At 45.9% G+C, this 17,959-nt stretch overlaps 1 protein-coding gene across 4 annotated transcripts in view; it reads right to left on the minus strand.

Annotated features, from left to right (window-relative positions):
• Positions 1–17,959, minus strand: part of RP1L1 (RP1 like 1) — a 51,371-nt gene that overhangs the window by 10,360 nt on the left and 23,052 nt on the right. For 2 of the 4 annotated variants that reach the window (XM_025922247.2, XM_086703807.1), the window contains exon 2: positions 2,665–3,292. In XM_025922247.2, coding sequence (XP_025778032.2) covers positions 2,665–3,273 — 609 coding nt within the window. In that variant the 5' untranslated portion in view covers positions 3,274–3,292. Of the gene's footprint in view, positions 1–2,664; positions 3,293–4,958; positions 5,496–6,008; positions 6,125–17,959 lie in introns of those variants that run through there. The other 2 variants (XM_086703808.1, XM_086703809.1) reach the window with 2 other exon arrangements.

Consider the following 17,959-nt stretch of genomic DNA (forward strand, 5'->3'; position numbering starts at 1 on the left):
TCTATGGCAATTTATGGGCAGTGATTAGCAGTTCAATATGAGAATCAGGGACTTGGAAGGAGTAGGACTGGAGGGTTAGTGACAAGGAACTTTGGAGAGGAATCTGTGCCCAGAGAGAGAGAACATTTGTGTCCCATTGTATGCTCACCAGAAGGTTATAATCATGTGGACAAATGACCTGTACAATAGATGTTAGTCATTATCTTCCTCCAACCACCCCAAGTTGTGCTCAATTGGCTCAAACAAAGTGGCAAAGTAAACATGAACTAGAAACATAAACTACCTTATTCATGTGGATCTGACTGCCAACTCTGCTGAGGCTCCAATCTGCCAAGAACAGAGATCTATGCTAAACTTATGCCAAAATACTTGCAATTTGCAACATACCTTGAGGTATTCAGCCAGCCATCTCTTGTGAAGATAATGACATTGAATCCACCCCTCCCCCCTCCATGATGGAAATGTGTACTCATTGGAATAGACACTAATTGTGCTTATATATTTTCTTCCTTTCCAACATCCTTCTAGTGTCACCATCCTTGGACTTACTAAATACCTTACTCATCATTGCCATAATCCATGAAGATTAGTTCTATCCAAAGAACTGATTTTATAGCAAAAAAAAGTGAGCCAATGCACTAACACACATTTAATTCACTGTGTAGACATATATACCATTGCCCCAAAGTAGCTATAACTTATAGAACAGTGGATCATTCTACGGGAGGCTCAGTTTGAGCACCAGCTGAAAGGTATCACTTTACGATGTTGAGGCATTGTCTTGCAGGATGTGATACGTGCTCTTGACTGGCAACCAATATACAGTATAGTGCTGTTTCTCCATAGGCAACAGATGCCTGGGAATTAAAGGTGAGAATGAGAGCAGTTCCTCTCACTTACACCTATGACCTAACTGAAAATATTTTGTTTCCCATCCCAACAACTTCAGGCTCTGCTAGTTCGGAAGTCCCTGGATCTAGGGGGAAATGTTCCAACCAGGAGACACAACAGTGGGTCAGTGAAGTTGAAAGTTGAGACAGCGCAGTTGAACGTTTAAAGGATCCCTTACCTGGCCATATGGTGATTCTTGCAACAATGAACCACAAGGCAACAAGGGGGTTTCTGTATTGAATGGGATGATTGATTCTGATTATCAAGGGGAAATAGGGCTGCTGTAATGCAATAGGATCGGGGAAAAGTCATCTATTGCTCAGGGAATTCCTTGGGTGCTTTCTGTAGCTGTCATATTCAGTGGTAAAAGTTAACCCAGAAGCTCATGAAGAACCTCCAAGGGCTCAGAGTCCACAGGAAAGATACAGCACATGCTAGCAAATAGTAAATGCACCATAATTTAGATTGTAGAAATGGTTCAGTCACTCTACCACATCCATAACCACATTAAGCTGAGGTGCTGGCAGAGGTCAGAGGGAACACACAAAATGGACAGTAGAAGGAAACCTAATACCATCAATGGCCTTGCAGTAGATAACCTGGTTTACTTCACAGCTTTGGTAGGTGTGAAACAATTTTCTATGTTTTGCCTTTGCCTCCATCTGGCACTTTATACAAGGTATTTTGGTGGTTGTGGACTTGATAGCTAAATCTTAACACAGAGGCTACAAGGTGGGCTTGTGCCCAGAGGATGGATGGTACAGTTCTAATGTGACCCTGATGTGACTCGGAGTTGGGGAGGAAGTGCATATGTTCTGACTGTAGGAAGGACAGCTACATTCTTAGGTAAGAACCTGCTGCTGTAGATGCTGCTTATAAATTTAAGTAGTGGTAGAGTAGTATATACAGGTGTTAAATAGTGATAGGAGTGGATTATGGGGAGACTGTGGATTAGATCAATCCACCTCCTTCCCCTATCACGCCCACCTACAGTGCACATTTATGTTCTGCAAAATCTGGAAAGGCAAAAATTACATTCACTAGCCTTCTTGAGAGTTAGGACTGTATGAAGATTGGGTTCTCCATCAATTAGACGTACTTGATCAAGTCTGGGAAAGCAAGTGAGACAGACACTATCTCTTCTTGATTCTTGTTGTTGTTGTTGCAAAGCAAATGTGTGGGTACCAGAGAGCTACAGTAGCCCAGACAGCAGTGTCTAGACTCGGCACCCCAGTGTTCCTGCATGTCAATAATGTCAACATGCAGCTGTGGCAGTTTCCTGATCCCAGCTTTACAAACTTGGCTGCCACTGCAGAGAAGTACTCTTCAATTCAATAATCACAGTAGCTTCAAGCAGGGTAGTAGCTTCCTGCAGACCAGCTCAGAGCTCATGCCTCCAATTGTTCAAAGATTTGGAAATCCCCTGATGCCCTGTATTAGATTGCTTTCTGCTAAAGGTACTTTGAGTAGTTTTCATGTTTTGCACTGAATTCTCACCGAAATAGGTGGGATTGGATAACAGAAGGATTGGATGAGGAAATAATAAAAATGTGCAAGGCGTGGTGTCTGGCACTTACTAAGTGCTCACTAAATGGTAGCCAGAATATAAATAATAATTGCTTGTTTAACTGACTGCATGTTTCTATTCACCTTTAATTAATAGCAGGGCAATCTGTGCTTCATTTTAAGGGATAACTTCCCGATTCCATCAAAGTATTTCGATCTGAGGGCCAAAGAACTTTTTAGAGGAAATATCATACCCAGACAGCCTACCTTTTCTCCACTGGTCGTATACACCTGTTTCACAGGAAAGTGCAGAAGATCTGAGGCTTTGCTGAGAAAGGCCGTCAGGTTCCTTGTATTTCTGTGACTGAGAACCACTGTCTTCTGGAACCTAGGGTCCCCATTCTTAATCAGCATTATCCTCCTTGGGACCTTAGGACCCTTGCAGGAAGAGGATGTTCCTGGCGCCTCACCCCAGCTTTCAAATTCCCTTGACTGCTGAGCAGATGAGGTTCCCCCTTGTGGCCAGCCTGGTCCACTGGGTGTTTTGGGGGGCTTCTTATCAGAGCAGAGGTAGCAGCCACCATCTTCCAGCTGTTCCAGGGCACTGAGGCCATGCAGGCCCCGGGGCGTAGTGACAGAGCGCACCCCAAAGGAGAGAGGCATGCGCTGAGAGAGCTCATCCATCAGAGCACCGAAGCTCTTGAAAGCGCGCTGGTCAACAGCCAAGCGAACGCCAGCAAACCGGGGATCCCCTCTCTTGAGGAAGGTTATCTTCTTGGCTGGTGTGATCTGGGTGACAGAGGGAGTCCGGGCCACAGAAGGCAGTAGGCACTCCCGGTGGCTCGGGGCCTGGGCATCTCTCAGGGTGCTGTTCATGGCGTGGAGGTCCAGGCAGCTGAAAGGGATTAGAGGAAGAGGAGAGTCAGAGAGAAACCTGCAAGAGTTTGCATTTCTCTCTCCTTTTTAGGGAGGCGCCTCCTGGCCATCCCAAATTTGTTCCACTCGGCTACATAGAAGCTGGTTAACCCATTTTGACAGGAATAGAAGGAAGGCCAAAGGTTTGGCACCAGACAGATACAAATTCAAATCCCAACTCCCCACTTAATACCCAGGAGGTTAATGACATAATCTTCATCTTGGTGGATCTCACCTCTAAGATGCAGCCATGTTCACTCTGCATAGTGACTATAATGATTAACTGAGTTTACACATACAGAACACCTGGCATAGAGTAAGCATCAATAAATTCTTCTTCCTTTCCTTCCTCTTGCTGTTTCTCTTACCCTCTTCTACCACCTTGAACTCCTTTAATACTTTAGAGCTTGTCTCCTAAAGAGGTGGGTAAATAAAGAGAAGACCATATAACACAGGCATAAGAACATGGGACAGGCATTCAGGAGACTTGGGTACCTTGCCTGCTCTCTCAGTGCAAGGTTTTGTGTGTAACCCTGGAGGGATTCCCAGCAATCTGGATTCACATCTTCTAGGTACCAGGTGAGCAGAATCCCTTGGTCACAAACCACTCGGAGATGGGAGGGTAGACGAGGAGACTTGTAGCCCAAAGAGGATGCCACCGTGTCTTTTCTTTATTATATGGTAATGTTTGCATTAATGTAAAAAGAATGTCCCCCTCCTTGCATCCCTCCAAAGTCTTTGGAAGATGTGTAATAAACCCTATGGGAGAATACCCCAGCCCACTTCCATCGATGTGGAAGATTGGTGGCTTAGCCTAGCTTTGATAGGATCAAGCCCATTTGTCAAACTGTTCATTTCTATTCCCACCTCAGGGGAACCCTCATTGTCTTGCCCTGGACCCTTGGAAAAGCCTCCCACAGGCTCTTCCTGTCCAGATCACCCTGCTCTGTTCTGTGCACCTACCGGTCAAGTTGTCCTAAAACCTAGTTTTTACCTAGACATTTCCTATGCTCCAAATCCTTCAATTGATTCCCCAGGGTCTGAAAAAGAAGTTTGGGCCATTTACCCCCACAATTAAAGGGCGTCTCAGGCTTGCTTCTGGCTGCCCCTTGAGCCTCAGCTCCTGTTTATTTCCTGCAGGAATTCTCCACTCCCATCAGGCTGCCTGGCTCAGAGGCTCTCCCTGCATGGCAGCCCCTATCCTTCTGCACCCTGCCTTGGCTTACCTCCTTTGTGGAGCCTGCACCAGATCCCTAGTCCGGGGCAACCTCCGTTTTCAGTATATCTCCCCCCGATATTTCCAATATTCTGGGCCTGTATCCCTTCTGGCCAAGTACCCCAAGCCTGGGAAGCAAATCTGTACTGCCCAGGGCTCCAAGCCCCATGCTTGACACAGATCAGAGGCCCAGGAAATACAAACCAATTAATAACACCCATATTTCACAGAACTCATAACAACGCTCAATCCTGTCAGTAAACTGATACTTGATGAATCATGACCAAGTGAGGAGTCTTCCCTGCTTCCACGTGGTTCAGACCATAGCAGGATCCTCATAAATGTGCACACGGAAAGTAAACATGATCTTCCCTGCTGCAGCCATTAATCCTACTTACGGCTCAGTGGTGCCCGCATCTCCCTTTCTTACCTTTACTCTCTATCCGCATTCATCTTAGGGAAAGAACTCTTCTCTCATTTTCAAAATCTTGGAACACAAAGAGGCCTTTTAATCCACTCTCATCTCTGGTACAAACTTTGTAATTAGGTTCTTCAAACTCCTCCCTCCCAGCTAATCCCTTTAAGCTGCTTTCTTAGGCCTCCCACTAACATCCCTGCAGTGGTCATAAGCTGTTACCCAGGCATGTCTTCCTGCCGGACTAACTTTTCTTCCTACTTGATTTCCATTTTCGCTTATGATAATGCACATCCTTCTTGGCCCTTATGAAGGGACTGAGAGAGGGGCAAGGAGGGTCACCGTGTCCCCCAGCATCACCATGTCCCCAAGGTCAGTGTTCGCTGTCACTGCATTCTTCAATGTCACCACGTCCCCCAGCATTGCCACGTTCCCCAACATTCTGCTGCCTCCAAGGGCTTTTCTGCTTCTTGCAGCCTATTTCTGGGCAGAGAGAGCCTCTCTGGAAACCTCTGAGACAGCAACTCTGCAGTGAAGAGGGGAGCCTTCAAGCAGAACCTGGCCTGCAGCACAGGCAAAGACCCTTCTGTCATTCCTTGAGGACCCAGGCAAAAGCTTAACATTGCAACATATGCTCAAGTGGCTGACTGCCCCTTTCTTCTGGCATTCTTCTAGAAAATAACATCTTTTTGAGTTAGAATTCTCAATATCCAACTGGGTTTTTGAAATAAAAAGAGAAATGGATCCTAAGTACCGAAGATCAGGCTAGCAGCAGTCACAGTTCACCATGAAGGCTCCTTCCCAGCATGAGACCAAGCGCACATGAGACCAAGAAGCTGAGGGAACTTACTGGTCATCCCCTGCTGAATGTACCTGCACTCATATAACTGGCAAGATGCTGCATATACATAAACACACACACACAGAGACGTACACACACATGTGCATGCACACATATACAGGCACACGTTAGAAAAAAAAATTTAGGACCCAGGAGAATGAGCTGAAGGACCCAGGGTGGCCTAGATATGTGGACTATGAAAGGTGAGGGCATATATGACTCACACTGCTCCTCGCAGGAAGGTGAGGCAACTGCTTGCTTTCCAGCCTCATTGATTGAAACAAACAGGTTCAACTTCATCTCTTGGCAAGTCTCTGAGAAGCATGACCTTCTCTTGCAGCTACGGGGAAGGGAGAAGCAAATCGATTTTCCTTTTCAAGGAGGCTTAATGAACTTTTGATTCATTCACCTTCAAAACAACCTGGCCATACCAGGTTATTCATTCATTCAACCACCCATTCCTTCACTCATATGTGTACCCATCAAAGATTTCTGAGCATCTAGTGGGTACCAGGGTCCATGTTGGGTCCTGGAAATATGAAGATTGCAGTGACATTTCATGAACCTTCAAAAAGTTCACATTTTAGTGTGACAAGCAAGGACATCATTAAAATGTAACATAAAAAATGTTCTGAGATATATAGATATAGATATATTATACACAGGGTGTGACCAAAAGCAGATTAAGAGGAACAGCAAATCAGGGAAGACTTCCTGACAGAGGTGACATGCAGCTTCCTGAGTTGAGACCTAAAGGACAATTTAAGGATTAACCAGAGAAGGAAGAAGTTAGGACCAGCATGACAAATAGATATGGCCTTGGTGCCAATTCTGAACAACCAGGTGGGCAGGTGGAAGGACTGGAGGAAAGGTGTCCAGGCTTTCTGTGTGTTGCAATCAGCTAGCAATGTTGCCATAGCATCAAGGCAGAGATGGGCCAGAGAAGTACCAGACACTTGCCGTCCCTGCTCTGCTCAGGGCATTTGGGATGGGGGAGTATGTGCAAAGTTGCAGCAGAGGGAGAAAGCTTGGGCGTTCGAGAAGAGCCTTCAAGGATGTCATCCTAATATTTTAGAAAGACCCCTCTGGCAACAGTAGGGAGAATGGGGCCTGGGAGAGCAGGACGGTAATTGGTGAGTGAAGGTCAATTGCTGTGGACTGATCCCGCAGAGGCTGAGAAGGCACCAGAGGGACTGGTGACCAACAGGCGGGCTGTGGAGGGCGCTGCAAGGGAGGACGAGGTCCTGCGTGGCTCTCGGGGTTCAGGCTCAGGGACTTGAGTGGGAGGTGGCACTGTCTACTCATCCAGCGAGGTTGCAGAGGGAAGAGCAGTTTTGGAGGAAGGGGTGAGGGGGCGGTGGGAAGGGTCATCCTCTGGGCGGGAGCAGGTGCACCGCCCAGGAGTGCATCTGACATGGCTTTATTTAGGGAGCCGGTGGATGCCCCGTGAGGATAAAGCGGCTCAGACACAGCTCTGGCACCAGGTACCTCAACAGCAGAACCCAAAGTCCCCCTCCACTGAAGCTTAAGAGGCCAAAAGTGGCAAAAGCAAACTCGGGTTCCCTACGTTAGATCTAAGAACAGGTAAGTGAAGAAAAGGAGGACAGTATCCCAGTCTGGCAAAAATAGTGGGGAAATAAGAAGCAGATGTCGTTGCAGGCCAAGGTGACCAACTGTTCCAGCTTACCGGGGACATCTTGCCTAGTTTTATTTATTTATTTTTTTTAATGTTTTATTTCGAGAGTGAGAGCAAACGAGCAGAGGAGGTGCAAACCCTGACCATTCAGAATCCCGTAATAAATACATCCCATGCAACATTCTGCCAACACCATCCCCTAAAAAGAGGGAAATCCCACAGGGTTTTTTTTTTTTTCTTCCCATGCTGTTCTTTCTACTTGAAATGCTTTTCATCTATATTTACCAAGTTAAATGTCATTTACTTTTTAATATTTTTTTAAGTTTATTCATTCATTGTGAGAGGGGGGACAGGCAGAGAGAGAGAGAGAGAGAGAGAATCCCAAGCAAGCTCCACACTGAAGAGCTTGACATGGGGTTCAAACCCACGAACCATGAGATAATGACCTGAGCCCATGCTTAACCAACCGACTTAACCAACACCCTGGGATTGTCTTGGTTTTAACATTGAACCTGCCCCCTCAAATGCTGGGACCCATTTGCCACCCCCTGTCCCCCAGCTAACCGGATAGTTGGTCACCTTCAGTGTGGGGCCTGTGCGGTTTCCCAGGAGCAGGTGGCCTCTTCCTGGCACTGGCCCTGTGTCAGTGAGGCCTCGATAATCTGGTCTTGCCATGAGTCGACTGGTGGAGCTGGTTGAGCCCCTGGATTCAGCAGGGCCTAAAACCAGAACCCAAACTGGAAAGCCAGACTCTTTAGTTATGTGAGCCAACCATTCTCTCCTGAGCTGAGGTTTCTGTCATTTGAAATAGAAAGGGACTTGGACCCACCAGGGAGCAGGACCAGTGAGTATCCTGCATTTTCTGGATTCCAAAGCTGGGTTTCTGAGTTCAGAAGACCCCTTGGGTGGGGAGGGTGGCCCTCAAGCCCCTCCCAGATCCTCCCACTCTACCCCCAGTATGGGACAACTGCCTCATTCCTACCTGCTGGTGAGGGTTGGAGAGGGGAGAATGTAACACAGGCCCTCAGATGTGGGACAAAGGATTAATAATCAGCTGATACACATAGTTGCATATATCAGTTTGTCCTTCGTTGCTTTCCTCCTGGTAAAATCATGAGGTTTCTCTCCCTAAGTGGAGGGGGAGAGGATATGACCTCCTAAACAGAGAAGCAAGGAAGGACTCCAGACCTGGCCCAGAGACAGGGTGGCCTGAGTCCATTAAGGTCCTCCTTACCACATGAAGCAGACTGGCCACACAATTCTAAACCTGCGTCATGGTAGAGGGAAGACAGCCCTTGCCCCAATACTTGATAAAAAGGGTATAAAGGAAGAGGGGAGCCTGACATTTCTGGATGCAAGGAATAGTGGGGGGAAAGGGGCAGAGAGAGTAAGGGGGCAGAGCTGGAAGACAGCAAATAAGGCTTGCTTTCCAGCTTTCCACATTCAGTTCCTAGCTTGAGGTCCAGTGGAAGGAATTCTGGTGGCTGAGGGGGTGCAGCCAAGATAAGGTGAGAGACACTCAAGCAGCAGAGGGCTTCTGTCCAGCCAAGCCCCATGACCGAGCTCTAAGAGAGACCTCTTCTTGGACTCCCTACCCCACTTCCACTGGGGAAGAACCTCACCAAGGTATGCTGGGCAGAGTGTATTGGAGGGGACTCTGAGTCAGCTTTCCCAGGTGACCAAGCTGCCATGCATATAGACAAGATCATGCAAGAGCTCAGGGCCCAGCTGCCAAGCTAAGGTGGGTAGTCTTGGTGAGCACAGAGACAAGAGGGTGAACCACTTTTCTGGCCCAGCAAACCCCAGGGCCCACAGCACCAGTCAGTGCTATTGTGGGATTGGTTTGGGGCAGCAAAGGATGGGGGAGGGGTGTTAGGGGATTTCAGGAGGAAGCAGGGCAAGAAAGCAGAGGAGGCATTCCAGCTGTGTGTGGGAGGGGGAGGGAAGCAGGGAAAAACAGATTAAGGGGCAAAAGGAGAAAAAAATAGAAATCACAGGAAATTCTCAAAACGGTGACAGCCCTGGTGGACGAATTGGAAGGGCGGGCCTGCAGGGGAGGAAACAGTGTTGTCTGCAGTCCTGGAAGCAGGCTATGCCAGGGTAAGGAGCTGGAGGCAGGAGCAGGCAGCAAGAGTGATGGATTCAGGAAGAGGATAAATAGGGTGAAGTCTGCAGGCAGGGTGGAGGCTGGGCTTTGCAGGAGAAAAACTACAAGTGGCAAGGACCCCAGAGCTAGATCTAAGAGGGAGTGAGCAGAAAGCAGGGAGAGCACTGTGGCTGAAGCCTTGAAGTGTTAATTGATATTACAATCAACAGCTCAAAGAAACAACAATGACGTCAGTAGTACATGTCCCAGAGAAAAGTGTTTACAGCACGTAGCCTCCAGAGAGAATAAGAGCCACCGATATTCCAGGCAGCTAAGACCTTCACAGGTTCCTCCAGGTCCACAATGGGTCCATACAGGGTGTATGGAGTCTAGAGCCATTTTCAACACCACCTTTCAGTGACTCCAGTTTCCCAAGGAGCAACATTATTTTATGAGTCAAGAAGGAAGGAAGGAAGGAAGGAAGGAAGGAAGGAAGGAAGGAAGGAAAGAGGAAAAAGAGAGAGAAAGAGAGAGAGAGAAAGAAAGAGATTGTGAGAGACTAAGACAAAGACATGCTATTAATTGCAGGATACATCCTGATTTCAGAGATATTAAAACATGGGAGAACCTCTGTGTATTAAAGTCAGTGAAATACAGTATGACAAAGAGCCATGCATGGGTTGTACACATAGTTGTGATAAAGCCACAGTGCTTACTTGAGTTTGATTTCTACTGATTTGAAGTGACAACAGCATCAGGGAGTCAGTGTACTAAAACCTGATAGTCATGTCATGGTGCTCAGACGGGCAAATGTGACTCATAAAAGAAGGAGGGGACCACAATGACATATACCACCTCACACCCATTGGGATAGCTATTATCAAAAACAAACAAAATAAAAAATCCAGAAAACAAGTGTTGGCAAGGATGTGGCGATTTTGCTGGTCAGAATGTAAAAACGTTTAGCTGCTATGGAGAACAGTGTGGCGGTTCCTCTAAAAACCAGATATATGGGCACTTGGGTGGCTCAGTCGGTTAAGCGTCCAACTTCAGCTCAGGTCATGATCTCACAGTTTGTGGGTTTGAGCCCCACGTCAGGGCCTATGCTGATAGCTTGGACCCTGTAACCTGCTTTACATTCTGTGTCTTCCTCTCTCTCTGCCCCTCATCCTCTCTCTCTCTCTCTCTCTCTCTCTCAAAAATAAACATTGAAAATCATATATAGAATTACTATATCATCCAGCAATTTCACTTCTGGGTATACACCCAAAAGAACTGAAAGCAGAGACTCAAACAGATATTTGCATACCATGTTCATAGAAGCATTATTCACAATAGCCAAAAGGCAGAAGCAACCCAAGTATCTATCAACAGATAAACAAATAAGCAAAATGTGGCAGAGACATACAAATGACTATAATTCAGCCTTAAAAGGGAAGGGAAAACATTATGTTAAGCGAAATAAGCCAAATACAAAGGGAATAATCCTTTGTATCATATACGTATCACTCTACTCATATGAGGTACCCAGAACAAATTCATAGAGACGAAAGTAGAATGGTGACTGCTGGGGCTGGGAGGAGGAGGGATGGGGAGTTTGTGTTACTCGGGATGCAGTTTCTGTTTGGGAAGATAAAATGAGTTGAGATGGATGGTGGTGATGGCTGCACAGCAATGTGAATGTCCTTAATGCTGCTGAATTGTACACTTAAAAGTGGTTAAAATGGTACATTTTATGTATATTTTACCACAATAGGAAATGTAAAATGAAATAATAGAAAAAATGTAAAGGAGGGGGTGAGAAGAAAGGTGATTTGGTGGGTGGAGACTTCCCAAATCTGGTGCTGAGGTGGAGAAGGGTGATGGCAAACACCACACTGGCTCCCCAGCAGAATAGGTCCTCTCTAGAGGTGCTCAAGGCTCTGAGGGCTGGATTCAGGAAGAAAATCAACAGTGCGAGAGGGAAAGCAAGTGTAACAAGAGTGGTGGTTGTGATTAATGGCAGTAAAGCAACCCAGAGGCAAATGCTGAGATCTGCTATGTGCCAGAAATTTGGTTAGACACAGACTGAGGCACAGCATGGAGACATGGGTTTATGTCTACTAAAATTTATAATGCAGGGAAGGAGACAGAACGTCTGCACCTGGGTCCTCACCCTTGGGCACATGAGTGTCCTTGCTGCTTCCAGGGGGACCCAGGCTCATGAGCCCACCTTGGCTCTTCTAGTAACTAGCTGATGTCTCTGAGCAGATTGACCTCTCTGAGCTCAGTTACTTTAATCATAAAAAGAAGGTGACAAACTAAAGGGCCACTGAAGTTACACGAGGAGTTTGTAGGAAAGGGTAGCACATAATGCTATGCTATGAATGAGTTACCTTGAATCATGAAGACCTCTTGAAAAAATACTGGACTCATTAGTTCCTAAAATTGTCCAGGTAATACCCTCCCCTTTCAAAATTATGGTGAAAACCATGAAGAACACCCCAGAAAAAATGAGTACATCGCCATATTCCACATGTCCAATAATTATATGTACATAATATTGCATACAATTTCAGGGGACATGGGCCTCTGAAGCCCACCCATAGAAGCCCCCCAAAGATTCACAAAGTCCAGGATAAAATTTTCTGATCTAGGTCTGAGGATCTAATGTAAAACATGGTGATTATAGTCGATAACATTGTATTTGTTTCCTTTGTGAATTGTAATTGTATTGAAATTTGCTAAGAGAATAAAACTAAAATGTTGTCTTTCATACACAAATAACCTTTGCCTAGTTACTGGAGATGAGAAAACTGAGGAGAGGAAGGATAATTGACAGAAACACTGTGGAGCTCTGGATTGACCAGTATATGCTGGTGGTGGGATTTAGGAAGAAGGAAAGAAATTGTGTTTGTGAATATAGATACTCTTATTCAACTTGTAGCTACAGAGAAAAGTTTTCTGAAGATAGTTCCCTTTCTGCCTGATGATAAAGGAAAGACACATTCATGACAAGTCAGGAAAAGAGAGTTGGGATGGGAAGAACCCTGATATTGACATAGGAAGTAAAATCCTTGGAAACTGAGTTTAAAAAAATACAAACAGCATTAGAATATGTTCCTGCCCCCCATCTCCCACGTACACACTTGCTAATATTTTCTAGACAGCTTATCAACAAGGGAAGTAGGCTAATGAGATGGCCTGGATTTATAAGGCTTAAAATGCAAAGTGGAATGTGCAAAGTGGAGTTTCTGAGCTCCGAAGAAGGCAGGAGGTGCTTCTGGTTCTGTCCCTGCTGTCCCAGGCAGTGCTTGGCACATCACAGGTGCTTGACAAATATTTGCAGAATAAATGATTCTTGGGAGACCATGCAGTGGTAAGAGTACAGTCAGCAAAGAATAAGATAACAATAAAATAGGGGCAGTATAGCCCAAGGTCAGAAAGCTTGCCTGCCCATGGGCCAGTGCATGGAAGAAACAAACAGCCAAAAAAAAGTGCGAGTCCAACAGATACCATGGGCTGGAGACAGCTGGGGGGGGGGGGGTGCGGTGCACAGACAGGACAAACCCAGGCAGCTAAGAAATGAACTAAGGATGCCTGAGATCCAACAAACATATAATCTCAGGTAAAAGAGATGGAGTAAGGATCAAATTTTAAAAAATCAATGGGAAGGAACTGGGCAGAAGCTGGGGAGAAGGAAGGGATAGACTTCTTTGGGGGCAGGCCAAGAGGGCAGAACTAGGGGTTGAGAATGGCCAGAGCTTTCCTAGGACACTGAGGCTACTCTCAGCTGACTTAGGAAACAACTTTTAAACAAATGGAGTCATCAACAAGATGACTGTAGTATCAGAAATTGCATTTGGCTCCTAATAACAGAGACCCTTATCCCCAAATGACTTTAATTAAGGTAGTTGTTTATTCTCTCACATAAAAAAAGTCTAGAGATGGACACTCTTGAGCCAGTACAGAATGTCCCTGACAATTTCCACATGTCTGCCTTGTTACACTTACTCCTGACTTCTCTCTTCAAGTTCCCTCATAGTTACAAGATGGCTGCTGTCGTTTGACCAGAATCCATTCAGCCCAACACTAATGGTCTGCTTCTTCAGGCTCTGTGCTCACCAAAGCCACCTGCCACAGCTTTACTACCAACCCCTGAGCTCTTGTGTCGTTCTGTCCATACCCCAAGGCATACAGGTAGCTCAGAAAAGTAAACATGAGAGTGCCTACCAATCCACTCTACCCAACCTACCTTGATGAGGCCCTACCCCAAGTGGCAGTCAGGTAGAGAGTCCAAAAGGAGATCTTCTTTAGAGCTCGGTCATGGGGTAGAGAGCTAGGAACAGAGCTAAGAACCCTGTCTTGCTTTGTTCCAGCTCTGCACACTTCCTTTCCTTGCCACCCATCCACATTTTAAGAGGAGGAAGGGGGAAAGTCAGAGGCACTTACCAACTGAGTTAACCCCTTAGAAAATTGACCTGAAGCTGTCATCTAACAACTTCTGCCTACTTCCTGTTGCAGAACTTCAAGGGCCATTGTGACCTGCATGGGGGCTAGCAACGACTGTAGCAGCAGGTGGAGAAACCAGGTCTGGCAGCAATGACCGACCACTCTGGGCCATCTTTGGCTTTCAAGTGGAGAAAGAGGATGTGATATAAAGTTTGAGACCTATAAAGGACAGATTGAGAGAAAACTTCAAGACAAGTTATGGAGAATGAAGCATTTTGGTTTTGCTATATGCCCATATTGTTTCCCAGGAAAATAAATGCCTGTCTACAGGGTAGCAGCATGGGTCAGAGAAAAGAGCTCTGCACTATTTGACAGGCAGCCTGCAAACATGGGCTTGGCCGCTGCCTAGCTATCTGACTGTGTGCAGATCACTTGCTACCTCTGGGCCTCACTTTCCCGTCAGTAAATGACACCTCTATTCACTTCCAAATGCAAAATCCAGTGGTTCTTGAATGGCCCATTTCTGGGGGGGAAAAAGTGCTCTCCTGGGTGTGATGGTCTTGAGCAACAAAAGGTGTGTGGAGGTGAGTGAGCCCTTTGGCAAGGTTTTCTCCTGCATGCACAACAGAAGAAGTGAACAGAAGGATGAGCCCAGAGAGAAGGAAGCTAGTCCAGGCCAGTAGCATTCTTGAATAAGATTCAAAATCCTACTGGAAATGGCAAGTCATTGGTGCCAGTGACAGTTATCTAACCCAGTAGACCAAGCATAGGCCACATAAAAAGGTCAGAAAAATCAGATGTTTACTCAAAATAAGAGAAAATATTAAACATGCCAACAAAGGTCAGGCTCCCTGGATTAGAAAAAGGCCTTTTACAGAAAATCATAGATGTAAAAGTGGCCAAGATGATAAGCAGAAAATCACTGTTAAAAAAAAAAACAAAACTTCAAAGCATCTCTAAGTACAGTGGGGGCATAAAGAGTAAAAAACCAGAAAGAGGGGCACTCAGGTGGCTCAGTCAGTTAAGCATCTGACTCAGGCTCAGGTCATGATCTCACGGGTTTGTGATTTCAAGCCTAACATTGGGCTCTGTGCTGTCAGCAGAGATCATCTGTCTTCTGCTGTCTGTCCCTCTCCAACTCGTGCATGCACTCTCTCTTTCTCTCAAAAATAAATATTTTTTTTAAAAAACCCATCAAGAGATGCACACAGAAGCCACGTTCTATGATATAATGAGCTGTTACCAATGGGTCAATAGCCAGGTATTATACCAAGGGAATCAAAAGGTACAGTTCCACCACTGGCCTCAGGGAGATTATGATCCCACTGGGGAGGTGGGAGGTGGAGGGACATGAGTGTGGCTAGCGAAGGGCTGCACTTGGATGTGCAACTGAATCACCTGGGTATTTTCTCCAGCTGCTGTAATCTGGTACCACAGATTGGGCATCTCCAAGTACAGAAACTTACATTCTCACAGTTCTGAAGTCTAAGATCCAAGTGGTTGGCAGAGGTGGTTTCTCCTGAGGCCTCTCCCCTTGGCTTGAAGGTGGCCACCTTCTCCCTGTGTCCCCACATGGTGTCCCCCCATATGCATCTGTGTCCTAATGTCCTCCTCTTTGCCAGTCATATTGGATTAGGGCCCACCTATATGTCTTCACTGAACTTCATTACCTCTTAGAAGACCTTACCTATAATCATATTCTGAGGTACTGGGGTTAGGATTCAACATAAGAATGTGGGGGGGGGGCACGATTCAGCCCATCAGCCTATAACCCCTAGAGAGCTTTTGAAAGTACTGATGCCCAGACTGCACCTTCAGATATCCAGAGTCTTTGGTTTGGCCTGAGATCCAAACAATTTTTTAGAATTTAAAAATGGTGTTCAATTTCTTTGGGGAACAACAACAAAAAAACTCCCCAAGTGATTCTCAGCCAGTGTTGAAAACCACTAAGCTAAAGTAACACCTGGAAAATAGTGTATGGCAATTGCAGACCAACCCAAGTGGTGTTAAGTCTAGGCACAACAGAAATTCACAGGGACAAACAAACCCTGGAACTGCACCTGGCAGAAAATCACTGTTAAAAAAAATCTCCAAAGCATCTCTAAGTACAATGGGGACATAAAGAGTGAAAAACCAGGAAGAGGGGTGCTTGGGTGGCAGAGATTTGGACCAAGACTTTCCAGTGGCCCTTTGGGGGAGTGGGAAGATGTGCACTGACAGAGCAGGGTGAGCCCCATAGCAAGTTTGTGGGTGGGGCCTTGTTTGAAGGAGTGAGCCTGACTCTCCAGAGTGGTGACATTGCTTGGTGACATTACTCGCCCTTATTTGGGGGAGGAAGTGTTGTATATAAAGCAGCTGCACAGGCAGGAGCCATGGGGGACTTCTGAGTAGGGGCATGATGATCACCCAAGATGAACCAGCAGGATGAATTGGAGGGCCTGTGGTGAGGATATTGTCATGGCAACAGTACCTACATACACACACACACACACACACACACACACACACACACACACACACCACAAAATGGGCAAGGGGCACTGTACATAATGAATATACAAGCACAGCTCAGCAAGAGTTCACAAAACCTAAAGAACCCTTAACTGTACACAATAAATCATACAGTAATCTTTTATATAGTTCAGAATAGACTTAATGGCTGTACTGTTAGAGGACTGTGGTTCTATGTATGGGGGAGGGGATGCAGGGATTGAAGATTGGTAGCACATTTGAGGACAATGGCTCTGGAACTCTGGTAATTTCTGATTCTTGAGCTGGCAGTGGTTACATTGGTTTGCTCAGTGATAATTCAGTAAGTATAGCTGGCTAATAACTCCTGATTTATATACTTTTTTTTGTATGTATGCTATACTTCAATAAAAATCAAGTTTAATGTTAACAAATGTTTTGTGATACCCCATTGAATAAACTTACCAAATATATTTAGCCACTACCCTACGGGTAGACATTTCTTACTGTGATTACTACAGACAATACTGACATAAACACCTTTATAAACATAAAAGTAAAAGAAGAAAAGAATGCTTTAAGGCAACATGTGTAAAGCTCTTTCCAGTTTACAAAATGATTTTATATATAGGCATATATGTTTAAATGCATACATAAATATATTTAAATATATACATATATATACAATAATAGTTGTATGTATGACCTCACTGTTCCTACCATAACCTATAAGGGAGAGGTGGGAAGCCCCACTAAACAAAGGAGAAATCCAAGGCCAGGCACAGTTCCAGGGTTTGTTTGTCCCTTGGCCTCTGGGTCACAAATGACAGAGGCAAGGCTTTGTCAGCCTTCAAACTGCCAACACCACATCTCTCCCTCAGGGCTGCCTCAGCCCATTGATGAGGGTTGGTTGCAGGCAGAAGAGAAGCAGCCCATTCTTGATGAAGTGAAAACCAAGGGCCACAAGCCCATAAATACTGCACCGTGGGGAAGACACTGTGACCGCAAGTGTCTGGATTCAAAAACAGGAAGGGGGAAACCAGCACAGAGCAGATTTGGAATCAGTCCATGGAAGTTGAATGAATAACTCCAAATCCTGCTTTCTCAGACACTTACTGTGGCCTCTGTGAGCAGGACTGCTCATTTCCTTGAGAATGTTTTTGTCATTTTGTCATCATGCTTCACATGGTGGGAGTGGTGGGGGAGGAGCCTTCAAGAGGCCACCAGAGGACGGATCCTACTGAGGAAGAAAAGGGAGCAAAGACAGGGGACAGACCTGGCCCAAGGAGAGGGCATAGTGATTGGCATAGGCCAAGCGGTTTCTCTTCCCACAATCCTATCGTTGTGTAGTAGTCAGGGTCCTCCAGGGAAACGGAACCAACAGAACGTATGGAGAGAGATACATAAAGATTTATCTTGAGGGACTGGTGCATGAGACTTCAGAGGCTGAGGGGTCCCACTGTCCACCATCTGCAAGCCTGAGGCCCAGAAGAGCCAGAGGTATAATTCAATCTGAGTCCAAAGGCCTGACACCCAGGGGGAACTGATGGTGT

This window comes from Puma concolor, chromosome B1 (genome assembly GCF_028749965.1).
Source record: "Puma concolor isolate L17-30 chromosome B1, mPumCon1.1.hap2, whole genome shotgun sequence".
NCBI classification, from domain to species: Eukaryota; Metazoa; Chordata; class Mammalia; order Carnivora; family Felidae; genus Puma; species Puma concolor.